Consider the following 27,158-nt stretch of genomic DNA (forward strand, 5'->3'; position numbering starts at 1 on the left):
TAATAATATTAAAATAACTGGAATTCACAACGGCAAACCAAAGTCTGGAACATTCAACATTCTTCTAGAAATATCGAGCTTCCCGCGCAAAGTCACCCCTTCGCTTCGTGCCCTACTTTCTGACAATGACAGTTATGTTTAGGGTTCCTTGAGACAATTGTCGAAACTCCCCTCCGGTTTATCCATACGTTATTGTTAATATATTTTTAGCAAAAAATATGCGCGACGCAAACAGGTCAATAAAATATTGATTTTGAAATATTCCGTATACCTACTTACTCTATTATTTTTATAACGAATAAGGTAAGTAATCTAAAAATACACTAGCAAAAGAAACACAAAAGAACTTTGAAAGTATAACGCAATGAATTTATGACTAGATTGGATAATCTCTGATTGTTCACACGGTATTCTAGTTAGATACTAGATTGAGGATCTTCTTGCAAGTTAAACTGAGGGGCCTAACGCGGCAACGTTTCATTTCGATCTCCTTAAATTAAGGGGGCTTAGTAGAAGTTATTTGTACACAAACTCGTAGTATGCCCCCTGGTAAGCATTCACTTCAAAATAAAGGCGATAAAATAAGATAAAAGTATTAAATACAAAAATAAAAATACGCAATATATTTTGACTGAAATTAACTACGGAACCCTTTTCACTTCATTCCTACATAGCTCGAATTCACCCCAGTATTGCCAGCTCTTTCACACACGAGGGAGCATGCGCACTTGCGCAGTGTTCTTATCTCGAAGTTTCTTTATTATTGCCAGCACACTTACTATAATTTCCCATAAAGCAAAGGTCTGAAAAAAATGTAGATATTATTGTCCAATTCAAATTAACTTTACATTAAACATACAAACATAGGTAATAAAAGTTTTGCTTGCCCAAACCTGAAATCGAACCCAAACGAGGAACCACATAATGACACAAGCCAACCACATTCATTGATGTATTCATTTTTGAGTATCATAACAACGAAATCATTGTTGTAGTGAAATTACGAGCAAACGATAATATGTATAAATCCTTGTTGATAAATCCTCATCACATTGATAAATTCTTGCACAATATAATTTATTACTGATTTTAAATAGTAATATTAAAAGATGTACAATATTTTATTACTTTCATATTTATTTGTCATATTTCCCCAAATACTGGGACACTTTTTTTCATGTGCACCCTCGTTGAGATAGTATGAGTATATCTATCTCGTTCTCACAAGCGATCTTATTGGTGGAAATGAATTAACCCTCTAGATTATTCAGTGGCTTCTGCATGTTGATTGGTTGTTCTTGTGACGTCTAGACTTGTCTGGAAATCTCTCGAATCTGATTTGTTGACTATATAAGAGCCGAGCGCTCGGCGCGAACTCAGAATTATTTGAAACGCGATACAAAGCAGACGAAGAGAGTTCGGTGCAAACCGAGGAGTTTGAGTTTACTAGACTCGCAACGCAAGTTTATTCAACGTTATTGTTATTATTGAGTGTGAAGAGAATCCGAAGACAAACAAAATGCCAGCCATTGGAATAGATCTGGGTACCACATACTCGTGCGTCGGCGTGTGGCAGCACGGCAACGTGGAGATCATCGCCAACGACCAGGGCAACCGCACCACACCATCCTATGTGGCCTTCACGGACACGGAGCGCCTCATCGGAGACGCAGCCAAGAACCAGGTCGCCCTCAACCCCAACAACACGGTGTTCGACGCCAAGCGACTGATCGGAAGGAAATTCGACGACCCCAAGATCCAGGCAGACATGAAACACTGGCCCTTCAGGGTGGTCAGCGACTGCGGCAAACCGAAGATCCAAGTGGAGTTCAAGGGGAAACGAAACGGTTCGCGCCCGAGGAGATCAGCAGCATGGTGCTGACGAAGATGAAGGAGACGGCGGAAGCTTACCTCGGAACGACAGTACGCGACGCGGTGATCACAGTGCCGGCGTACTTCAACGACTCTCAGCGCCAGGCCACCAAGGACGCGGGAGCCATCGCCGGGCTGAACGTGCTCAGGATCATCAACGAGCCCACAGCCGCTGCGCTCGCGTACGGCCTCGACAAGAACCTCAAGGGCGAGAGGAACGTCCTCATCTTCGACCTCGGCGGCGGAACGTTCGACGTGTCGATCCTGACCATCGACGAAGGCTCGTTGTTCGAAGTGAGGGCGACGGCGGGCGACACGCATCTCGGAGGCGAGGACTTCGACAACAGATTGGTGAACCATCTCGCGGACGAGTTCAAGCGCAAGTACAAGAAGGACATGCGCATGAATCCTCGCGCACTGCGCCGCCTCCGCACAGCCGCCGAGCGCGCTAAGCGCACGCTGTCGTCCAGCACCGAAGCCACCATCGAGATCGACGCGCTCTACGAGGGAATCGACTTCTACACTCGCGTGTCCCGCGCGCGCTTCGAAGAGCTCAACGCAGACCTGTTCCGAGGCACCCTCGAGCCGGTCGAGAAGGCGCTCAAGGACGCCAAGATGGACAAGAGCCAGATCCACGACGTCGTCCTCGTCGGAGGCTCCACCAGGATCCCGAAGGTGCAGAGTCTGCTGCAGAACTTCTTCTGCGGCAAGAAGCTGAACCTCTCCATCAACCCGGACGAGGCGGTCGCGTACGGCGCGGCCGTCCAGGCGGCCATCCTGAGCGGCGAGCAAGACTCGAAGATCCAGGACGTGTTGCTGGTGGACGTGGCCCCTCTGTCCCTCGGCATCGAAACCGCCGGCGGCGTGATGACGAAGATCATCGAGCGCAACTGTAAGATCCCGTGCAAGCAGTCGCAGACGTTCACCACGTACTCGGACAACCAGCCGGCGGTCACGATCCAAGTGTACGAGGGCGAGCGAGCGATGACCAAGGACAACAACCTGCTGGGCACGTTCGACTTGACCGGCATCCCGCCCGCGCCGCGCGGCGTCCCTAAGATCGACGTCACCTTCGACCTGGACGCGAACGGCATCCTCAACGTGTCGGCCAAAGAGAACAGCACCGGCCGAAGCAAGAACATCGTGATCAAGAACGACAAGGGACGCCTGTCGCAGGCCGAGATCGAGCGCATGCTCGCCGAGGCCGAGAAGTACAAGGATGAGGACGAGAAGCAGAGGCAGCGCGTAGCGTCTCGGAACCAGCTCGAGTCGTACGTGTTCAGCGTGAAGCAGGCGCTGGACGAGGCCGGAGACAAGCTCTCGGAACAGGACAAGAGCACGGCGAGGGACGCGTGCGACGACGCGCTCAAGTGGCTCGACAACAACACGCTGGCGGAGCAGGAGGAGTACGAGCACAAGCTGAAGGACGTGCAGCGCGTCTGCTCGCCCGTCATGGCCAAGATGCACGGCGCGGGCGCGCAGGGAGCGGCCGGTATGCCTGGTGGCATGCCTGGTGGCATGCCTGGAGGAATGCCTGGAGGAATGCCTGGTGGCATGCCTGGAGGAATGCCTGGAGGAATGCCTGGTGGCTATGGAGGAAACCAGAACAGCGGACCCACCATAGAAGAAGTAGATTAAATGAAAATTGATTCCATGATTCCAATCCTAATTTATGTGATACAAAGTATTTTGAGACTGAACTTATAGTGTGTTAGTAATTGAATTACTGAAACAAAATTCAACAGAGGAAAATGTGCGTGTAAAATTGTAAATGATCTCCTAGTCAAATTGTATAGAAATAAGGAAAAAATAAATTATTTTACGTTTAAGTTACTTGACTTGTTTTATTTCAAACATAATTATTAATATAAAAGTACACCTCTCTCTTGCCCTGTGTTTATTGTATTAAGGTTCAGTTTGTTTGCACTATTGAGGTGTTTTAGAAAAAATAACAAACGTCTTCACTTGATGATGATTTATTTGCGACTATTGAATCATTACAATACTCGTATTAATATATTGAACTGGACACCCTGAAAATAAAAATAATAGAATAGGGAGTCAGATATAACAAGATTATAATATTTTCACAATTTACAAAAGCCTTACTTTCTAACTGCCGCACTCAACTCAGAGACATTTAATGATTACTTAAACTATTAGAAGAGAAAAATCTAGTTTGTTTAGTCTTTGATTCCTTAGTAACGATTTTGTTCCGAAAACAATTGCTAAGGACTGGGTTAAGTTACCATTAAATGACTCTGAGTACGGCGGTGTCGTAGCGGTTCGAACTTCGAAGCCTACCAAGGGCAAGTATATCAATGTGACTTTTTCCGAGTTGTTATTAGTAGGATGTTATTATAGAGTTATTAATAGTATGTACTTCCTAAGACTAGGTAAGTAGGTACCTATTTAGACACCACCGAGAAACGATGAAGGAAAACATCGTGGAAACTTGGGCTTAATTTCTAATTTGACTGCAGAGTTGACGCGGTCGCTGGGTAACCGGCTGCCGCGCAACGCGTAGCGGGTTCGATTCCCGCACGGAGTAATTTTTTGTGTAATCCACAAACTGTTATTTCGGGTCTGGGTGTCATCTGTATGACAACTTATATGTTTGTAAACGCACCCACGACACAGGAGAAAATCCTAGTGCGGGGCAACGTTTTTTAAATATAATATAAGTTTGAAATCGCCAATCCGCATTGAGCAAGTATGGTGATTAATGCTCAAACCTTCTCTGTGTGAAAAGAGGCCTTTGGTCAGCAGTGGCCACTTATAGGCAGATGAATACGGCGATAAGTAAAATATTCTAATTATAGGTATTTTATCAACCCACACAACTCTATGCGTTTTGATAACATTTGTCATGATCATAGGCTTCAACATTTGACCACTGAATTTACAGTGATTGGTAACTCTATCTTTTTCCATCAGTACGAATAAGAATAGATCATATCAAATGCAACTGATTTAACCACACATACTTATTATACTTATGACTATCTGACCAAAACTGAACAGTTTCTAAGATATTGTGAATATTTTTATAATAACTATCGTGAGACATACTAAATTAACTAAAAAGTCACCTAATTATTTTAATGGGGAAAAGATCTACTAGTTTCGAGACACAGATGGACTCTTCATCGTCACGCAGCCTACTGTAGGCTGTGCGATTTAATGTCAATTTTTTTCCTTACCGATACAATTTAAAAAATACACATTGCATGGGATTATACTAATTTTATTAGCAAATGCAAGTCTTAATAGCAATAACAAAAAGCCTACAAGAAAAACCATGAACGCTTAAAGTAAAAATTACGTAGTAGCTATGATATTTAGTATTTAGGCTTATTTTTTCATTGCACTATCTCGTAAACTGTTAGCTTTCGGCCAGACTTATACATAATGTACTCAAATCAGTTGCGTTTAAGTTATTTTAACTCCTCCTGTACCCCTACCATGAGTTTGAAGCAATAGTATTTGTCGATATATTGCTAGCGACGACGTATCCTGTTTTGTATGGCAAATTTTACAACGCCTCTACCGGGCACCTGTGGAATTAAAATTTGCTATACACAAAAATTACTGACTATCGACAAATACTTTTACTTCAAACTCATGGTAGAGGTACAAGTTACCAGTCACCAATCTCGCTGTATAATAATCTCTTGACAGTGTGAATATTAAAAACGTATTTAGTCGTCAGTTAGGTAATGAAAAACTATTAGACACGTATTTTTTATTTTATTTATTTTTTTATGGAATAGGAGGCAAACGAGCAAACGAGTCACCTGATGGTAAGCGATCAGCGCCGCCCATGGACACCCGCAACACCAGAGGAGTCACAGGTGCGTTGCCGGCCTTTTTTTAAAAAAGGAGTATGCTCTTTTCTTGAAGGTTTGAAGGTCGTATCGGTTCAGAAATACCACCGACGACAGCTCATTCCACAGTTTTGCTGTGGACGCATTGCCTACGCATTGCCAAAGTGTCAAGTCGGTTTGAAATATCTTGACATTCAACAATCCGAACCGCACGCCGCTGAACGCGGTCCAGAGGATGAAGCTGGTACTGGGGTGCCCCCGCCCAAAGATGAGAGCAGTATTCCATATGGGGCCGAACTTGCGCCTTATATAGAAGCAGGCGATGGGCTGCAGTGAAATACTGCCTCGATCTGTTGAGCACACCAAGCTTTTTCGAGGCTAATTTAGCCTTATCCTCCAGATGACCACGGAACTGGACGTCGCTCGAAATGTTGACGCCAAGTATTCCAATACCGGCTGAGGCAGTCAGAGGGGTACTTTGAAACTGAGGTGAGACGACCAACGGTAGTTTCTTAGCGGTAAACACGCAGACCTGTGTCTTAGTAGGGTTAAACTGGACCAGATTAAGTTCACCCCAATCTGAGATTCTCTGCAAAGAAGTCTCGATTTCTAACACAAGTCTGTTTCGGCTTTCGATGACGTTTTCCCGAGAAATGTTAGCGCGGCCGGTATAATAGGCATCACCTGTACTGTCATCCGCATAACAATGAATGCTGCTGATTTGCAACATATCATTGATATGGAGGAGGAACAAGGTAGGTGATAGCACGCAGCCTTGAAGCAGGTATCCCACCTGCGTTTACAGACAGAGAGTCGGAGCATTCTCCGTCGACAACGACTACCTGACGGACATTAAAAGAAAAATTAGACATCTACCCTATTAATAATAATTTAAAGCCGGTCTTAACATTTTAAAGCTTTAAACGAATCCTAATAATAATAAAAATTGGTTCACCCCTATTACATGGGGCTTATAACACAAATGGTGAAAAGTGGGTGTACATTATACAGCGGCATTACGTGCCGTAATGTGCACCTCTGCCTACCCCTTCGGGGATAAAAGGCGTGATGTTGCACGAATCCTAACTCCTACCTACGTAGGCCTGTCGCCTATTTAACTTTAACTCGTAGCACCTCTGCTACGTCACCGATATTCGTAGTATTTCGTAGTAGACTTACTACGCAGTCTGTAGTCTGCGTAGCAAGCCAATTTAGCCAACAACGATTTAACAGTTACGTGAAATTGTGATGTTTCTACACAGTCGATTCATGCGCTGGGTAAGCAGACTCTACAATATGATACGTAAATCTATTTGAAGTGTTTCTCATATTGCCAATTTGAAGTACTTATTATTAATTTTTCTTCGCACCCTATTATCTTTAAAACCGGCCAAGTGCGAGTCGGACTCGCCCATGAAGGGTTCCGTAGCAGCAAGTAGATGACATAATATCAAAGTTATAAAATAACTTGGTTTTGCATAGTGTTTGTATGTACGACAAAGTTATATTTGCGGTTTTTGAAAATGTTTTATTTCTTAAAAACTAATAATGATATCTCGTTCAAACCAATTTTCGTTGGTAGTTTCTATTGAAGTCTACAGCATATATTTTTTTTAAATTTCTCACTCTGTTATTTTAAAAGTTAGAGAGGGGGACACTCATTTTTCCACTTTGGAAGCGTCTAACTTTCAAACGGTTAATTTTGACGAAAAATGGTTTTAGGAACCTTAATGTCTTTTTTAAAGACCTATCCATAGACACCCATCACGGATATGTTAGCTGAAAAAATTTTTTTTAATCAGTTCCATATATGGAGTGCCCCCTTTTAATTTTAAAAATTAATTTTGATTCAAAATTCGAATAGCGGTTACCGAAATACATCAACCTACAAAGTTTCAACTATGTAGGCCCAACAGTTTCGGAAATAAATGGCTGTGACATACGGACGGACAGACAGACAGACAGACAGACAGACAGACAGACAGACAGACAGACAGACATGACGAATCTATAAGGGTTCCGTTTTTTGCCATTTTGGCTACGGAACCCTAAAAACAACAAAATTACTCGCCTACAATTTCTAATGTTGGACACATTGTGTGGACCTCTTTTTAATCGACTACCCAAAAACAGACAGACATGACGAATCTATAAGGGTTCCGTTTTTTGCCATTGGCTACGGAACCCTAAAAAGGCAGTTCTGAATTCGGCCGGTATCTTTTTTTACGTAGTATGTACAAGGATTACGCCAAAGTTTGCATGATTCTTTTTTTGCTCGAAGCTTTGTGTCTGGTGATCATGATTTCATGATAATGAGCTGATGATGGAAAGAACGACTTCTTAACAGTTCGGAGTTTTAAGAAAATTCTTTCAATATTTAAATTACATATGGGCCGAGAATATATATTTTTTTAAGCTATTAATTAAGTCGCCTAATAATTATAGAAGGTAAATCTCATAAGTTGTTGTGGCCCGGACTCCCGGAGGTTTAAGACTCCGGCCGCTTCTCATGCATGAGGGTTCCAAACCTACCAACGGCAAGTGACTTCTTGAGTGACTAATGTGACTTTTTCCGAGTTATATGTACTTTAAAAGATTATTTAGACACCACTGACAAATGGTGAAGTAAAACATCGTGAGGAAACCTGGGCTTATAATTTCTAATTATAAGTTTGAAATCGCCAACATGCATTGAGCAAGCGTGGTGATTAATGCAAAAACCTTCTCCATGCCAGAAGAGGCTTTGGTCAACAGTGGCTACTACATTATTAGGCTGTTGATATGTCAAACTCAAATACTACTGAGAAATTTTAGGAAAAACCGAAAAAAGCCCAGCGGTAGGTACTTTGCCCGACCCGGGAATCGAACCCAACCCCTTGTGCCCTTGTCCGGCAATCGCACTTGCGACCACTCGACCAATAAGGTAGGCTAAATTTCATTATACATAGTTTAACTTTTAAGTAGAAAAGTATCATGCGGCCCAATTTCATTTCTTTGTATTATATCTTCACTTGTTTCAATGCCCATTACCTATTAAACTAAAAAGTAAGAAATAAGAATAGAACTGCGTTTAAAAAGCCGACTCCATGTATCATTATACCAATAAATAATTACTTAGGTACCTATTACCTACTCGTTTTTTTTATATATAAGCCGGTAAACAAGCATACAGGTCACCTGATGGTAAGCAATCGCACACGAAACACTAGAAACGTTACAAGTGCGTTGCCGGTCTTTTGGGGGTTAAGGGTTGGAAGGAATCGGGGATTAGGAAAATTGGGAAGGGGGGTAATAGATAACCTACACAACGAAACACAACGCAAGCGTTGTTTGACGTCGGTTTTCAGTGAGGCCGTAGTATAACTCCGATCGAGGTGGCCCATTCGTGCCGAAGCCTGGCAATCCCACACATAAACTCTTGGACTAAGGACCTGCTCTAAGCCCTCAGCATCCACTGGAAGTTGAGAAGTCGGTGCAGCAAGCCCATACCTAAATTTTACTTACCGATACTAGTTAGGTACACCTACCTAAGTTTTCATGAATAAAATTGTATTAAGGACTTGGGACACCGGCTTTTTACCCGACTGCCAAGGAAGGGTTATGTTTTTCGCGCGTATCTTGTATGTATGAGCCTAATATTCTTTATTACCTCATTTCTTCGAAACGGCTTGATGGATTTCGACAATCAGGGCATCGTTGGATTCGTCTTAATTACCCAAGTGTTCTTAGATATGTGACGTAAAACAAAAACCAAAATGGCGGCCGTGAGGCGCCCTAGATAGAAGTAAAAAAAAAAAAAATTTTTATTTGCTACAATATGGGTATCAAATTAAAGAACTCATCATGAGGATTCCAAAATGGTATATCACTGACATATAGAAAAAAAAAACTATGTGCAATTAGGTTCTTTATTATCTATATATTAATACGTGATGCAAAAACTTCATATTCCTTTTTACGAAAATTGCGCGTACGTAGGAGCATAAAATTTGGTACACTTATAGTTTATGTGTAGGAGAAGTACAGAACGCTAATATTTTTCAATAATAATGCTTATAAAGTACATTAAATCAATAAATAAAACATTACACACACATGCATAGTATCTGATCGTATTTGACAAAACGTCATTCGTCAAAACGTCGTCATTGACAGACATTGCGATGATATTCTCACGTCTTATATGAATAGAGTTTTATAAAAGAGTTTGTTTGAGTTTGAGTTAAATAAAAATTATCCTTGAACGTATGTTATATAAGTGGTATTGTAAATTAAATCGTATATGGTCGAATTTCGGCCACTAGGCGACCCCTAGTCCATACTAAATACTCGTATAGGTACGGTAGTACGCGGCGCGATTGACTAGCGGTTTCTGAACTTAAAAGTGAAAAGTGATAATAAAAGTACGTCTAAACTAAATTATTTACAATGAATTTATTTATAAATAAAGGACTAGCGACCCGCCCTCGCTTTGCTGAACGTTAAATAAGGAATCTATCTACATAATCGTTTACCTATAGCCCATGCGACGCATCAACTGTAAAGACCGTTTTTTGTCTAAAACTAGTAGAAATTTTAAAACAGTGTAAAGAGCAAATTTTATCTTCATTTAATGTAGAAAATTAATAGACTATTTAAAAGGATAAGGATTAATACTATTACGGACAAAAACCCCTCACAATAAAAAATATATTGAAATTACAAAATTTTTAGACAGAACACATAGCCGTATTATAACTAACTAAAAGTGTTAAATTAAAAGAAATAATTAAAAAAATTAAAAAACCCGACTGCATAAAAAACACTTTAAATAAAAACTGAAAAGTAAAAAACAAGCTTAGTCTAAAAGTGTAGATAGCAATGCTCTTATGCGAAACATAATTGAGTGTAACAGTCGGGACCCATTAAATAAACTAGACTAAAATCATTCAATATGGGTCCCGACTGTTGCACTCAATTATGTTTCGCATAAGATTATTATTTTTTGTGTATTGCTATCTACACTTTTAGACTAAGCTTGTTTTTTAATTTTCAGTTTTTATTTAAAGTGTTTTTTATGCAGTCGGGTTTTTTAATTTTTTTAATTATTTATTTTTATTAACTTCCAGTGGTGGGTTGTTAGGTATTGAGTACAAGAATAATAATTTTAGGTACATAGACTATTGATTTTTTTTAAGCAACAGTTTTACTTAGTCAAGGATTCAAGATGGAGTAGAATCTCAAATTTTTAGTAACGAATATTATTATTTCGAAAGAATACAAGTTACAACTTAAATGCAAAAGTTGCTTGAGTGTGCATTGTGTATGTGAACGTGTGCTATTGTATGTTTGTGTTCGATATTCACTAAGTAAATAAAATTATGTCACAATTCTGTGGAGTGAGTATTTGAGTAGTTTTGTTTTTTGTTAAATGTTAAATAAAACAAAGAAATTAAATTAAAATAATTATAATTTATTTTATGACTAGGTATATTTACAACTTATAAGTTATACTTGTAATTACATAATTCAACAGAGGGTGGGCATGTGCTGGAAAAATAAATATAATCAGTCTTAAACCTAATATCACACAAATAAGATTCTCGTGACGTATATCCTGGTACTGGTACAGTTGGTGCCTCTCTACAATCTCACACTTAATCGACTTCTTCTACGGTCGGCCCGCTGTTACTCTGTTGGTAGCCACCGGGCATGCCACCAGGCATCCCGCCCGCTCCCTGCGCGCCCGCGCCGTGCATCTTGGCCATGACGGGCGAGCAGACGCGCTGCACGTCCTTCAGCTTGTGCTCGTACTCCTCCTGCTCCGCCAGCGTGTTGTTGTCGAGCCACTTGAGCGCGTCGTCGCACGCGTCCCTCGCCGTGCTCTTGTCCTGTTCCGAGAGCTTGTCTCCGGCCTCGTCCAGCGCCTGCTTCACGCTGAACACGTACGACTCGAGCTGGTTCCGAGACGCTACGCGCTGCCTCTGCTTCTCGTCCTCATCCTTGTACTTCTCGGCCTCGGCGAGCATGCGCTCGATCTCGGCCTGCGACAGGCGTCCCTTGTCGTTCTTGATCACGATGTTCTTGCTTCGGCCGGTGCTGTTCTCTTTGGCCGACACGTTGAGGATGCCGTTCGCGTCCAGGTCGAAGGTGACGTCGATCTTAGGGACGCCGCGCGGCGCGGGCGGGATGCCGGTCAAGTCGAACGTGCCCAGCAGGTTGTTGTCCTTGGTCATCGCTCGCTCGCCCTCGTACACTTGGATCGTGACCGCCGGCTGGTTGTCCGAGTACGTGGTGAACGTCTGCGACTGCTTGCACGGGATCTTACAGTTGCGCTCGATGATCTTCGTCATCACGCCGCCGGCGGTTTCGATGCCGAGGGACAGAGGGGCCACGTCCACCAGCAACACGTCCTGGATCTTCGAGTCTTGCTCGCCGCTCAGGATGGCCGCCTGGACGGCCGCGCCGTACGCGACCGCCTCGTCCGGGTTGATGGAGAGGTTCAGCTTCTTGCCGCAGAAGAAGTTCTGCAGCAGACTCTGCACCTTCGGGATCCTGGTGGAGCCTCCGACGAGGACGACGTCGTGGATCTGGCTCTTGTCCATCTTGGCGTCCTTGAGCGCCTTCTCGACCGGCTCGAGGGTGCCTCGGAACAGGTCTGCGTTGAGCTCTTCGAAGCGCGCGCGGGACACGCGAGTGTAGAAGTCGATTCCCTCGTAGAGCGCGTCGATCTCGATGGTGGCTTCGGTGCTGGACGACAGCGTGCGCTTAGCGCGCTCGGCGGCTGTGCGGAGGCGGCGCAGTGCGCGAGGATTCATGCGCATGTCCTTCTTGTACTTGCGCTTGAACTCGTCCGCGAGATGGTTCACCAATCTGTTGTCGAAGTCCTCGCCTCCGAGATGCGTGTCGCCCGCCGTCGCCCTCACTTCGAACAACGAGCCTTCGTCGATGGTCAGGATCGACACGTCGAACGTTCCGCCGCCGAGGTCGAAGATGAGGACGTTCCTCTCGCCCTTGAGGTTCTTGTCGAGGCCGTACGCGAGCGCAGCGGCTGTGGGCTCGTTGATGATCCTGAGCACGTTCAGCCCGGCGATGGCTCCCGCGTCCTTGGTGGCCTGGCGCTGAGAGTCGTTGAAGTACGCCGGCACTGTGATCACCGCGTCGCGTACTGTCGTTCCGAGGTAAGCTTCCGCCGTCTCCTTCATCTTCGTCAGCACCATGCTGCTGATCTCCTCGGGCGCGAACCGTTTCGTTTCCCCCTTGAACTCCACTTGGATCTTCGGTTTGCCGCAGTCGCTGACCACCCTGAAGGGCCAGTGTTTCATGTCTGCCTGGATCTTGGGGTCGTCGAATTTCCTTCCGATCAGTCGCTTGGCGTCGAACACCGTGTTGTTGGGGTTGAGGGCGACCTGGTTCTTGGCTGCGTCTCCGATGAGGCGCTCCGTGTCCGTGAAGGCCACATAGGATGGTGTGGTGCGGTTGCCCTGGTCGTTGGCGATGATCTCCACGTTGCCGTGCTGCCACACGCCGACGCACGAGTATGTGGTACCCAGATCTATTCCAATGGCTGGCATTTTGTTTGTCTTCTCACTCACTAATTCTCTTCACACTCAATAAGTAATAACAATAACGTTGAATAAACTTGCGTTGCGAGTCTAGTAAACTCAAACTCCTCGGTTTGCACCGAACTCTCTTCGTCTGCTTTGTATCGCGTTTCAAATAATTCTGAGTTCGCGCCGACCGCTCGGCTCTTATATAGTCAACAAATGAAATTCGAGAGTTTTCTACCACTCCCTCGATACGGCCAATCAGAACACAGAATTAAGGGAACGTTCCAGAATGTCAATTGTGTTCAACCAATACGATTGTTGTGTGAAAGAGACGGGCGAATACTTTCCATTTCAGGACGGTTGCCATCGTATAAAATTACCCATTCACGAGGGAAAAATTAAACATCAAATTGATTTGTGATGTTAATGTATTTTTGATCTATGTATGAAATATTGCAAGTGGGGCTAGTTTAGTTTACTCACTTTTATTTAATATTTAAGAAGTATTAAAATTATGTTTGTTATTCATATGAAAATTGAGGCAATTACTCAGTTTTACGTAAAACTGGAACGTTGTTGATTTGCTCATGAATACAAAAGTCTAGATTTTAAGTTAATACATTCGATTTATTTGCAAAAATAGGCTTAGCACTAAAATAAATGCGTATGAATTAGTAAGGTAATTATTAATGTCCTATTACAACAATGCGATTATTATAATATTATCTTTAAAAACACACATATTAATGATTGCTTTTAAGAATTCTCTACATCAAATCCATTAATGTAATCATATAATATTATTCGATTATCAATATAACGTAAAAATCTAACGACTTAAAATGTAAAACTGGCATAAACGAAACTGAGTAAAATTTTACTTTAACTACTAGCAACACTGGGGAAAATTCTCGAAACGTCACGTTCCATTCATGAGAGACAGAAATAACATGATGTGAAGCGTTAGTAAGAAAGAGACAACAACAATAATATTGTGTTTACGTGAGAAACAGCTGAGTGAATAATTTTAGGGAGTTTAGGGAACTTTGTCTAGAAAATTCCACCCTTTCTTTCATAAATGTAGCAGTAATTTACGTAATGTTTTGGCAAAATTCTCTATGTACATGTTTCTAGAATGAAGTGCCGTGTGCAATGCAAAACATGGTGGATTTTATTGATCTACCATCGCCCGCTTCGCCTCCTACATATTTATGATTCATAGAATTCTAAAATTAAAGATTACCTTTGTATTTAAACTAATAACATTGGAAGTTGGAAGGGAAATATGAATGAAAGCAATGATCGAACTGTGTGTAGGTAATAATTAGGGTGCTGATTAGTGATTATTAATAGAAATGAATTAAAAGGACGAATAATAAATTAATAACTTTAATATCGCAATTATAGTAATTGGACTTTGACATTGAATAAGTAGTAAATAGATAAATAAATTGTAATGTTTGTAAAACAGACTGCACCGTTGGCCCAGTGGCTGGGTAACCGGCTGTTACGCTGTGCAACGTGGCGTGGTCGTAGCTTGCAACCCGGGTTCGATTCCCTCATGGACCATATACATATTATTTGTGTGTACCTAATCCGAAAATTGTTGTTCATGTGAATACCTATGTATGGTTTTAAACGGAAATAAAAAAATCTATTGAGTGACAATTTACTTTATGTCAAGAGGACATATTGTGACGACCTATATCTATATCCTAATAAGGCTGATTAATATCCTATTTAGTCAAGTACTTACTTAGTAGTGCATAGCCCTCATAAAATATACAACCAAAGATACGTAAGAACAATTTAAAAATGCTAAAACAATTAATGTCATTCTGAATGACAATAATTGTTTTAATGGCTCATTCATTATCAGTCATCAGACTAAGTAAGTATAGAACTAAGTACCTATAATTAACTCTAATAAGTTACAATACAATATAAAAATAAGTCGAGTTTTCCTTCCTGACGCTATAACTTCAGAACGCACGAACCGATTTCCACGGTTTTACATTCGTTTATATTAAAGAAAATTCAGTAAAGTTTCAAGAGAAAAGCTGGAAATCAGAGAAAATCATTGGCGAAACGGTTTGCTAGTACTTAATAAACCTATATTGAAATATTTGGATATTAATATATTACAGATTTATTTCCTCCAATAAAGTCCATATTTACGCATTCTACAATCATTATTCAATTCTAGAATGCTATAGAAAATTCTGGAAAACGCGGCCTTACGCGGCTCGCGCCATTTCATTCGAGAGAGTTCACCCTCGCGCGGGGTCGCAGAGGTTATTGCTAGGTCATGCGCAGACCGCGCAAATATGGCGGCGGGCGCGACCGACCCCAACTAGCTATGTGTTGGATATTAACATTGATTAATTTATGGATACTAAGATGCTGTTTAACCAGCTATTTAACTTAAACGTTGATGTTTCTATTATTTTATTTTGTTTACAAACATTTTTTTGGCAACTGTTAAATTCTTTTCCTATTTCTAGAATATATTATTTGTATTACCTAAAACGTACGTACCGATATGACCTTCAAATCTTCAAGAAAAGAGCGTATTCTATATATTCTATAAAGAGAGTGGCGCTGATGGCTTACTATCTATCAGGTAAAACGCCTGCTCCTTTGCCCCCTATTCCATAAAAAAACTATCATGCGTCAAAAATACCTTTGTTCCTTTGTCTAGGCATGTGTTATGTCAGTCTACCCCATCGGACAGAAAGGCTTAAAAATGTCGGTCGTTGACCTACCTATCAGATTTAATTTACGTCTGTGACATCTAAATACCATTATAATTTTGTTATAAAACATAGCACATACTACCTATGTAGTATGTTCAATGCATTTTTCTATTACCTTTCGAAATACATGCTTTATTTTTAAAAAATACATCCATATTGTCAGTTCATTAACAGAAATCAAAAGATATATCTACTTAGACGACATATCAAAAAGAAATACCGAATGTATGCTATCATGTACCTATGTAGTCAAATAAGATAGATACCTATTACATTACCTAGTATACCTACCTACCTACCTACTTACTTTGTTTCTGCACACTCGAAGAGTCTAGAATGTGCTCGCGTAGCATTTTGAGCCACCTACGTAGCAACAATGAAAGTCGGACTCGAAAAAAACTTGACTACGCTGTATCGTACGACGACAACATGGTATATTCTAGAAATGGTTTCTCCTTAAAAATATTACTTACAATTTAGAATTTGGTTTTATGAAATTAAGAGTTAATTTCATTATTACCTATATCATATCGCCACATATTTCCCATTGGGGTAAACAGAGAAAGAAAATGTGGCCGCAAAATAACTGCCGGTATATTTATAGGCTCATACGATACCTAGGCAACTACCTAACACATTGTAATCATGAACATAACATATATTATTTAGACCCATATGCAAGCATTATATTTCTGCAAGCATAATGTAAGCTTTATGACGTCAAACCTATGTTTTGGTAGAGTAGGTAAAGACAGGTATGTAGGTAGGTATGTAGTCTAATGTAGTCATCAGTACTATCACCTAAACGCCACGAATAAGTATCTACTTAGACACCATATAAGGATTAGATAGCATAGACCGCTTATAGTCTGTTGCAAAGCATGCTAAAAATAGAAGACCTATCGAACAAAATCAATAATTGATCATTAGAACCTACGACCCGATATTCTAGAATTCTGAATAGCATCGTACGTCTATTTATGTTTCATTGCTATTTTAAATGTGCAGGCTCAAACTTATTGCCCTATGTTGTGTTAAAGAAGCGCCCGCCATTAGAAAATTCTAGACCAGACTTCCATTCGAAACGGGTATGCTTGCATACATACCTATAACTAATATATGAAGCTGTATAGGTCGACATGCAAGTGTTCTGTGTATTGATTTAGAGCTTCGCGCAGACTGCGCATACCGACTGGAAAATTCTAGAAAACCTACACGTTCCCGACCAAAGTTGGCGCTTAATTAATGGTTTCTTATTGTTATTCAACTGGTGATTGTGTTGTTGTACACGTTTAGCTACGATAAACAATTTCCTCAGACGTGTTTGTTTCTTACCGAAAATATTCCCGAAGAACGCCATCTATTAGAAAATAGCTATAAACTTTTAGTTTTGCCACTGGTCAACAGATGGCAGTTAACATGAAGGTTAAGACTTGGTCAGATGCCTTTTTTTCATGAAAAGTAATAAAATTTTCACGACCCTTGTCAAAATATCCATTGTCAAATTAACTTTCGTATTCTAGATATTTTATTTCGCCAAATTCTAAAATTGTAATGTGTGTTTTGTGATTATTGTTTTATCCGTTCCATTATATTTTTTGTTGTTTTGTTAAATTATAATAATAAAAATGACTCGTTGTAGTGTCCCCTCGTGTTCTAATACTGCCAACCATAGTTTTCCAAAGAATCTCACACTAAGAAAACGTTGGCTTAAAGCAATTCGTCGCACTGACTTTGTTCCTAAAAACGGGGCGAGGATATGTTGCAATCATTTCCAGGATACTGACTATGTTAAAATCAGTGATTATACTGGTCAGTCGCTGCATACTTACCTTAGCAAACCATAACTCTTGATATTATACTCTTAGCAATAATTTTTCGGGCTATTGTTAAGGATTATTAACATATTTCCAAAATAAAAGCTTTGAAATCATCAAGCATGTCAAAATTTCTGTCAAAACTCATACTGTCAAGTTAGACATTAAATCTATTTTTCTGTTAACAGGATTACGACTCCAGCATAGGTTCTTGAAGAAGTCAGCAGTGCCGTCAATATTCCCGTGGACCGGGTCGCCGACTTCAAGCAATCAAACATTATGCGAGAAACATGTAAGACGTCATCATCTCGTAGGTAGGAGTAAGGGCCGCGAGAGTAAGGCGCATGGCGACATCGGAACCATACACAGACATGACAGACACCGACACAGGCACGAGCGACATTCCCCCAGGAGGAAGGAGTTCTACCACAAGCCGTCGACTTTTAAACCTGCTCACGAATCCAAAAACTACGAACTAAACAAATACAGCCGAGGGACACAAACGTCCTACAGCCTGAGAATATTCGCGACAGAACAATTGCTCTCTGACGGCGAGTCTGTCAGCTTCTACACAGGCCTCGACAACAGTGCCCAGTTCACCTTCCTACTCTCCACTCTACATCCCATGGCCCACGACATCAAGTTCCAATCCAAGAAGGTGAACAAGCTTTCCATTGAAGACCAATTCTTGATACTTCTCATCAAGCTACGTAGGAGTAAGCCAGATTTTGAGATTGGGAAGATGTTCGGCATCAGCAAGACTGATGTGACCACCGTCGTTATAACGTGGGTCAGTTTCATCAGTGATTTCTGGAGTACCCTGGACCTCTGGCCGACTCCAGCCCAGGTAAACATGCATATGCCATCCCCTTTCAAAGGAAATACGAGCCCGTCTCCTTCCACTTCCATTTTGCTGGAGAATAATGATATTTCTATACAGAAGAATGATAAAGAAGACGCTCGAAAAGTAGCCTTTAGTCAGTATAGAATAAAGAATATTATTAAGTTCTTGATCGGGTGCTCCACGGAGGGACTGGTGACCTACTCTTCTGAAGTCGCTGATGACTCGTCTCCGAATGGGCAATCGACGAGCAAGGGCGTCATCTCTTGCGTAATACCATTCGATCAGAAGCTAGCGACCTCTACCTGTATAGAGAGAATACTGGATTGTTCAAAAACATACAAAATATTAGGAAATGCTCTCAACCAGAGTTATGCCCCGCTGTGCTCAAAAATATTTAGTATTTGTCTGGTGATTTGTAGGTTCAAAGAAGGTATTTTAAAAAAATAAAGTGTTTTGTCAATATCTATCTAAGTGGTTTTATTTTTGCTGTCCTTACCCTGTGACGTGTAATTTGAAAATTAAAGTACATACCTACTCTTACCCTATTCTCAATACTAAAATGCCAAAGATTTTCTAAAATCTAGACACACGGCAGTGTGTCCGCCAAGTTCGAGCAAAAAACCGACACACCGGCCGTGGGTTATATTACACGAACCATTTCGGGCCAAGTTCGACCCACCTATAACTCAAAATCTATTTTATCTACGCATATGAAATTTCTAGTATCTGTCGAGGTCTACTTACTTATCTAAAATACAAAATTTTATTAATGTACCTATTGTAGGTCTTGAGATATTGACGTCAGAAAATCGCTATTTTTACTATACACTCACTGACTGACTGACTGACTGACTCACTCACTCATCAAAAATCTAGACCACTTCCAATGGTCGTATTGACTTGAAATTTGGCATGGAGGTAGGTCTTTAGGTCAAGGTAAAGGAAAAAATCTGAAAATGGCCAAGTGTGAGTCGGTTTTAAAAATAATGAAGGTGTAAATTCATACCCCTAAGGAACTAAAACAAAAAAAATATCTATATCTTCCAATGGTCATACCGACCTAAAATTCGTTACGAAGGTTTGTATTTAGTCAAAGTAAAGGAAAATAAGAAAAAAAGAAAATAAACCTTACAAAAATAAATGAAATCCCACCCAAAACATAAATGTGAAAGGCTGCCAAGTTCGATAATATTGGAATGCTTCGCCTATAAAAGAAGTGAGATCTAAATAAGTACCAAGTTCCATACACAGACCTTAGTTCAAAATGATATAACTTGGCAAGTTTTAATAGAAAATTATATACTTGACTCATGCGTTGAGTAGGTTTATAACAAAGTGTGTGAAAACTTGCCAACTTGTTATATCATTTTTAACTGAGGTCTGTGTATGGAACTTGGTACTTATTTAGATCTCACTTCTTTTATAGGCGAAGCATTCCAATATTATCGAACTTGGCAGCCTTTCACATTTATGTTTTGGGTGGTCCTATTTACAGAATGGACGTCTTCAATATTTTAAACAAAGAAACTTACAAACATACATACATCATACACACATGTTTACCTATATTTAGATAAAGTAAAATGTTGTTGTACTCATTTTTCACCGAATGGGAGAAAAGCCAAGTAGGTGATACGTGTCTAGTTGCCACTAATTAGTGTTGAGGCTATAAACAATACTAACAACCTGAGGTCAATGGTCTCGTAAATGTAGGTACTAGAAAGAAAACTGTATAAATACTCGTATAATTATCAATTAAACATAGCTAGAATGCTAGACAAAAAGTGAACAATATTGAATAACATTTTATTAATATTGCTGTAGACTGTAACCTATCAGTGCCTTCAAAATAATATTTCTAAATAGGTATAAAATTCTTATTTTGAGGGCCACATAAAATTATTTAGGTATCAATAGATTCAACACTACACTATACTTATTAGAAAATAAATAACTAAATAAATAAGCGTTAATTTTAAAATCAATCATACTACTATAATGATACGATTCTAGGTAGTTTCTAAACGATCCTACTCTAGTACTGCACTTTGAGAGGGGGATCCCCTGTAAGCCTACTGCATGTCCACGCAATGACTTATTACTTAACAATTTAGTTACCTACCTATATTTTTATCACAAGCACCGGTCTATCAATGATAACATTCCACTACAGAATACTACACAATTGATTCCACGTAGTAAATACTTATAGATAGAATAATACTAGAGTATTCGAGTATACGAAATATTAATCTTCTTTTTCTGAACTATACAATTATAATCGCCACAATATTGTTAGCCCATGAAACCCAGAAGGGGTTGGCACAAGAAATGTAGGTACCTATTATTATCATACCCTGTATTAAAGTACACCTTATGTATTTTAGTAGGTAACTACCTAATTAAAAAAACTTGACCTAGGAAAGCTAGTCCCTGTTTTAAAATGTACTGTCTGTCCTCATAGGGTTAGGACTACCAAGTCAGTTTTGTGCTAGCTAGTCCTAGCTGCGACAGACATAGCCTGCCTAGGAATAGATTTATGTCTAGAATAACTAACTTTAATCGATACTGAGTATATATTTGACAAAAGTAGTAATCTTGAATGTGAAATTCATGTCTCTAGTCCCCTTACAAAGTAACTATGTAGACCCTAACCCCTTCATCAATATTAGTGTTTAACCTTTTGAACGCCAGAGCGTAAACACATCGGCGCCCCTTCTACGCCAAGCCACAAATTCAGTACAAAAACCTACAAAAAAAATAGTGATTCCAACATCTTAACGAAAAGTTATCGATAACCAATGAATCCGTGCTTTTCGTTCTATATTTTTTAAATAAATATTATTCGTTGCATTGGTCTTTTATTTAACTTGACCCTATTTGGTATCATACTATCATTAAACAGCAGTTACTAAGTTCTAAGCAACCTAAAAGCAAACATTAGAACTACAAACGAATAAATCAATAATATAATAAGGTACATCACTAATCTGGTTCGTGACGTCATCCGCCGACGTGAAGACACGTCTCTGGCGTGGCTGGCACGACTTTTGACAACTTTCTCGCATGCGAGTAGGGATGTGATCATGTGATATTGTGGTACATAAAAAATAATAATATTTTATTATTTAAAACAATTTAATCATCACTACATAGTATAAAACAAAGTCGCTTTTTCTGTCATGTTGTATGTCCCTATGAACGCTTAAATCTTTAAAACTACGCAACGGATTTTGATGCGGTTTTTTTAATAGATAGAGTAACTCATGAGGAAGGTTTTTATGTATAATACAGGTATAATATATCACCATTGCACCCATGCGAAGCTGGGGCGGGTCGCTAGTTTTACATATAATTATTAGTCGGATTCTTCGAAACTTGGCAAACTTATGTCATCCAAGTCCTTTTGCTGTTCAAATAATATTACCACCGATCATAATAATAAATGTAGTAAAGCACTAGCAGACTCCCGTAGCGCTAATGACGTCACCGCTTGACGTCCATTCCCGTCTGTGGCGTACAGGTAACTGTCTATGAGCTCTTACATAGGGATGCGCGAGAGTGGACAGTAAACTATCGATTTAAGGATATCAATTATAAGTTCTTTTCCACATTTTTTTAAATATTATACATTAGGAATATTCAGATACGAATATTTGTCAGTAAAAAGTAATTGTCAAAGTAATAGTAAGCTACTTTCAATAAAATATTTCATAAATTTGGAATATAAGTTACCTTACCTACCCATCACTAGTTGACGTGTCTTGACGTCTGTGGCGTGGGGAAATACACAATTTTACGGATTTCGATTAGCAATATTTGACGATTGTTTTTTCTTGTGAATTCAAATAATGAATATATCTTTGTGTCAATTTACAATATTTCACTAAAGTAGTTTGAAATAATAGGAAAAAGAAACACAGAAAACTTAATTTAGTATATTTATTTTGTATTTAAAAAATGTCGTTTTCTTGACGTCTATAGACGTCGGTGGCGTGTTTGGCACGATTTCGTTAGACGTCTATAAACGTCCGTGGCGTTCAAAAGGTTAAGATTAAAATGTTGATTTTAATTTTCACTGTAAATGAAAATGTGCAAGTGTTTGTGTTGATTTAAGTTAAAAGACGTATTAATTTTTATCAAAAAAAAGCAATGTAAGGTGTGTACCTAAATAATTTGAACCTCAAGATGTGTATCGGGTAACCTATCTAAATGAACACAGAATAAAACCAGGAAATAATTTGTTAAGGTACCATTTATTTTGAATAATGGAATTTGAACTAAATCAGTCTTTGGCTGTACACCAGTGCACAAAATAACTTCGCGATACAATCACATAAACACCATTACAACATGGCTAAAAGCTGAGATTTTAATCCACTTCCTCCATACGTGACGCGTCGTCAGCGTCGCCCTCTAGTGGGGGCACGTCGCCGGCGCTCGACTCCTCCACCTGGATAGGCTCGTCCTCGTCGATGCCCAGACCAAGCTTGATCATGCGGTAAATGCGGGAGGCGTGCACCTGGGGCTCGTCCAGGGTGAAGCCAGAAGACAGCAGGGCAGTCTCGTACAGCAGGATGACGAGGTCCTTCACAGCCTTGTCGTTCTTGTCGGCCTCGGCCTTCTGCCTCAGGGTCTCGACGATGGAATGGTCAGGGTTGATCTCAAGGTGCTTCTTGGCCGCCATGTAACCCATGGTGGATGTGTCACGGAGAGCCTGAGCCTTCATGATACGCTCCATGTTGGCAGACCAACCATACTGAGCAGTGACGATGCAGCATGGGGACTCAACGAGACGGTTGGAGACAACAACCTTCTCAACTTTGTTGTCAAGGATGTTCTTCATGACCTTGCAGAGACCCTCGAACTTGACCTTGTCCTCCTCGCGCTTCTTCTTCTCCTCTTCATCTTCAGGGAGTTCTAGACCCTCCTTTGTGACAGAGACTAGAGTCTTACCATCGTACTCCCTCATCTGTTGTACTACATACTCATCAATGGGCTCGGTCATGTATACAACTTCATAACCACGCTTCTTGACTCGCTCTACGAACGATGAGTTGGCAACCTGGTCACGGTTCTCACCAGTGATGTAGTAGATGTGTTTCTGGTTCTCCTTCATGCGTGAGACATACTCTTTGAGGGAGCATGCCTCATCACCAGAGGCAGATGTGTGGTAGCGGAGCAAGTCAGCCAGTTTTGACCTGTTCTGGGAGTCCTCGTGGATACCAAGCTTCAGGTTCTTGCTGAATTGTTCGTAATACTTCTTGTAGTTCTCTTTGTCTTCAGCCAACTCTTCGAACAGTTCCAAGCATTTCTTAACCAAGTTCTTCCTGATTACTTTCAGGATCTTGTTCTGTTGGAGCATCTCACGAGAGATGTTGAGGGGCAGGTCCTCACTGTCGACTACACCCTTGATGAAGTTCAGGTACTCAGGGATAAGGTCCTCACAGTTGTCCATGATGAACACCCTGCGGACGTACAACTTGATGTTGTTCTTGCGCTTCTTGTTCTCAAACAAGTCGAAGGGAGCACGGCGGGGCACGAACAACAGGGCTCTGAACTCCAGCTGACCTTCAACGGAGAAGTGTTTGACAGCGAGGTGGTCCTCCCAGTCATTGGTGAGGGATTTGTAGAAGTCACCGTACTCCTCCTGTGTGATGTCATCAGCATTGCGGGTCCAGATGGGCTTGGTCTTGTTGAGTTCCTCGTCCTCTGTGTACTTCTCCTTGATGGTCTTCTTCTTCTTCTTGTCCTTCTTGTCCTCCTCGTCGTCCTCTCCCACATCCTCGATCTTGGGCTTGTCATCCTCCTTCTCGTCCTCTTTCTTTTCCTCCTCAGCCTCGTCATCAGAGAGCTCCTTCTCGCGTTCCTTCTCAACCATCAGTTTGATGGGGTAGCCGATGAACTGTGAGTGCTTCTTCACGATTTCCTTGATCTTGTGCTCTTCAAGGTACTCAGTGAGGTCTTCCTTGATGTGGAGAACGATCTTGGTACCGCGTCCGAGGGGCTCGCCATGGTCGGGGCGGACCGTGAACGAGCCTCCCGCCGACGACTCCCACATGTACTGCTCGTCGTCATTGTGCTTCGAGTGAACTGTCACGCGGTCAGCGACCAGGTAGCATGAGTAGAAACCCACACCGAACTGACCGATCATGCTGATGTCGGCGCCTGCCTGCAGGGCCTCCATGAATGCCTTGGTTCCTGACTTGGCGATGGTACCAAGGTTGTTGACGAGGTCAGCCTTGGTCATACCAATACCGGTATCAATAATAGTGAGTGTACCTTCGCTCTTGTTGGGAATGATCTTGATGTACAGCTCCTTGCCGCTGTCCAGCTTCGATGGGTCGGTGAGTGACTCATAACGGATCTTGTCCAAGGCATCAGAAGAGTTGGAAATCAACTCACGAAGGAAGATCTCTTTGTTGGAGTAGAATGTGTTGATGATCAGGGACATAAGCTGGGCGATCTCCGCCTGGAAGGCGAAGGTCTCCACCTCGGCGACATCGGTCTGCATTTCTTCGGGCATTTTGACTGTTTCACTTAATTTAATTGAAAAATTTCTTCAAATTAACGTAGAGTAAGCACAGAATACTTATTCGAATCTCTTTGACTAGCGCGGTTTAAATACACGTGTTATAAGATCGCGTGGAATCGCAGCGTATCTCTCACTTCGCTTTCTTGAATTAAATGACGCTTACCGGCACGTCAGATCGTTTATATAGACACGACGCGCAGGCGCCATCTAGGAGTGAGTAGAATTTTCGAGATTTGACGCGGTCATTGCCAGAGGCTCAAAACAGTTGGTGAGTAACGAAAACGATCGAGTACTTTGACGGGAATTTGAGTTTCGTTTAAGATGTACCGTACATATTTAGTTATTTAGTTTTACACTTTACACCACATGACCTTATCATAATCTTTATAATCTATTCATATAAAAAAACTGTAGAATTCAATGAAAATAAAAACATTTAGATATAATTTGGTGCAATGAAAGTCGTCATACATAAAACTATCTAAAACAAAAAATAATTAAAGTAATAATGGGAATATATCTGTATATTTTTTGTGAATATTTCATATTTTAATTAAATTTAAGTCACGGCAAATAAATTCTTGTCCAAAAATCAGCGCCGCCCATGGACACCCGCAACACCAGACACATTTGCTTAACATTACAATTTTATTTTTATAATCCTTATAACAATTTTATTTAGATTATAAAATAAGTTTTGTAAAACTTATTTCTACATCGACACTACAAAATTATGTTTTTTTTTATATTTTTTAACCATGTAGAGAAAATATGCCTATAATAAAATAAAGTACCAAAAAGCAATCAATCTGCGTCACATTAATTTTGTTATAGTTTTGTTTTATATTCATCAATCTATTTTTTAGGTAATTTACTTCATCAATTAAATATATTTTAATGTTCAATCTGATCAATAATTATTGTTATACAAAATTAAAACAGTATTAGTACATACTTCCAAAATGTTTACAATCTCGAGAACGGATTTTGTGATGTCGCTATTGGACGAGAGGTGGCGTTCCGAACAGATTATAGATTTTCCGTGGAATGTTCTAGAACATTCGAGAACCATCTATAACTTTTGTTAAAACTCTACTTTTTTGTATGAAAGTTGAACTAAAATATAGGTAAATATTAAGCTTAGCCTTAAATTATAACTTTGTCATCAACTTACACGAAAGTTTCATTAAAAATATTAATATTTTCATAACTTTACGTATTCTTACTAGAATGTTCGCACTGTATCCGGTGAGTAGTTCGACTTTTGCCCGTCGTAAGCGCTACTGCCATCCGGGATGAGATTTATGTCAAGTTCAATGAAGTACTTAGGGATACCAGAAAATTATTTTAATACAATTTATATTTATTTATGAAAACAAACTTTTGATAAAATTATTAAATATTTTAAAGAATACATTATAGTTTTTCATCTGGTTATTATTTTGATGTAAAAATATACGTATTGTAGTTGCTTTCTTTGATTAACATTAAATATCAATAACTTCTCGAGTTAAGTAGGCACAGGAGTTTCATAATTATGTCTGAATTATGAACATCAAGATAAAATAAATAATAAACAGTTTTGACTGAAGATCTGTAAATTTATATAAAAATATTATTATACACGTGGTAAACGAATGTCGTTATTTGGAGTAAAATATTTTTAATGTCAATAATGTCGACGTGTATGGGAGGACGTGGTCGTAGTATGGTACAAACATTACAGTTATAAAGTTACACATTTTGAAAATATTAACAAATGTCAAAACGATAGATTTTTATATTTTTATAACACCATGCTTATTGTATTTGCCTGTCTTTGTGTTTTGTGCATCAAATCAAATTATTAAAGCATGATATTTTTAAATATTTCAATTTCAATGTATTAAAAATATAATTATTTTTCAGGAAAAATGCCAAAAACAGTATATTATTTATTGAATGTTGACTTGTATACATTTCATTTGTAAATTATTTT

General features: G+C 40.1%; 5 protein-coding genes across 5 annotated transcripts in view; 3 read left to right on the forward strand and 2 right to left on the reverse strand.

Moving 5' to 3' along the window:
* Positions 1-19,111, forward strand: part of LOC118280709 (uncharacterized) — a 184,268-nt gene extending 165,157 nt beyond the window's left edge. The window contains exons 2-3 of the mRNA XM_050699219.1: positions 17,510-17,796; positions 17,990-19,111. Coding sequence (XP_050555176.1) covers positions 17,613-17,796; positions 17,990-19,092 — 1,287 coding nt within the window. The 5' untranslated portion in view covers positions 17,510-17,612 and the 3' untranslated portion in view covers positions 19,093-19,111. The remainder of the gene's footprint in view (positions 1-17,509; positions 17,797-17,989) is intronic.
* LOC118280708 (heat shock protein 68-like) lies at positions 1,381-13,840 on the reverse strand. The gene is made up of 2 exons (XM_050699226.1): positions 11,371-13,840; positions 1,381-3,454 (listed from the first exon to the last, which is right to left on the reverse strand). Exons 1-2 carry the CDS (start codon positions 13,250-13,252, stop codon positions 2,391-2,393), a joined length of 2,946 nt encoding a protein of 981 aa, XP_050555183.1. The 5' UTR covers positions 13,253-13,840; the 3' UTR covers positions 1,381-2,390.
* LOC118280707 (heat shock protein 70 A1) lies at positions 1,520-1,882 on the forward strand. Its single transcript, XM_050699537.1, has one exon. The coding sequence runs from the start codon at positions 1,520-1,522 to the stop codon at positions 1,880-1,882; it is 363 nt and encodes a 120-aa protein (XP_050555494.1).
* On the forward strand, positions 1,888-2,324 carry LOC126911604 (heat shock protein 68-like). Its single transcript, XM_050699539.1, has 2 exons — positions 1,888-2,255; positions 2,309-2,324. The coding sequence occupies exons 1-2, from the start codon at positions 1,888-1,890 to the stop codon at positions 2,322-2,324; spliced, it is 384 nt and encodes a 127-aa protein (XP_050555496.1).
* A 3,771-nt stretch (positions 19,112-22,882) lies between the features above and the next one.
* On the reverse strand, positions 22,883-25,340 carry LOC118280706 (heat shock protein 83). The gene has a single exon (XM_035601014.2). It carries the CDS (start codon positions 25,169-25,171, stop codon positions 23,018-23,020), a length of 2,154 nt encoding a protein of 717 aa, XP_035456907.1. The 5' UTR covers positions 25,172-25,340; the 3' UTR covers positions 22,883-23,017.
* Positions 25,341-27,158: the final 1,818 nt, after the last annotated feature.

This window comes from Spodoptera frugiperda, chromosome 16 (assembly GCF_023101765.2).
Source record: "Spodoptera frugiperda isolate SF20-4 chromosome 16, AGI-APGP_CSIRO_Sfru_2.0, whole genome shotgun sequence".
Taxonomy (NCBI): domain Eukaryota; kingdom Metazoa; phylum Arthropoda; class Insecta; order Lepidoptera; family Noctuidae; genus Spodoptera; species Spodoptera frugiperda.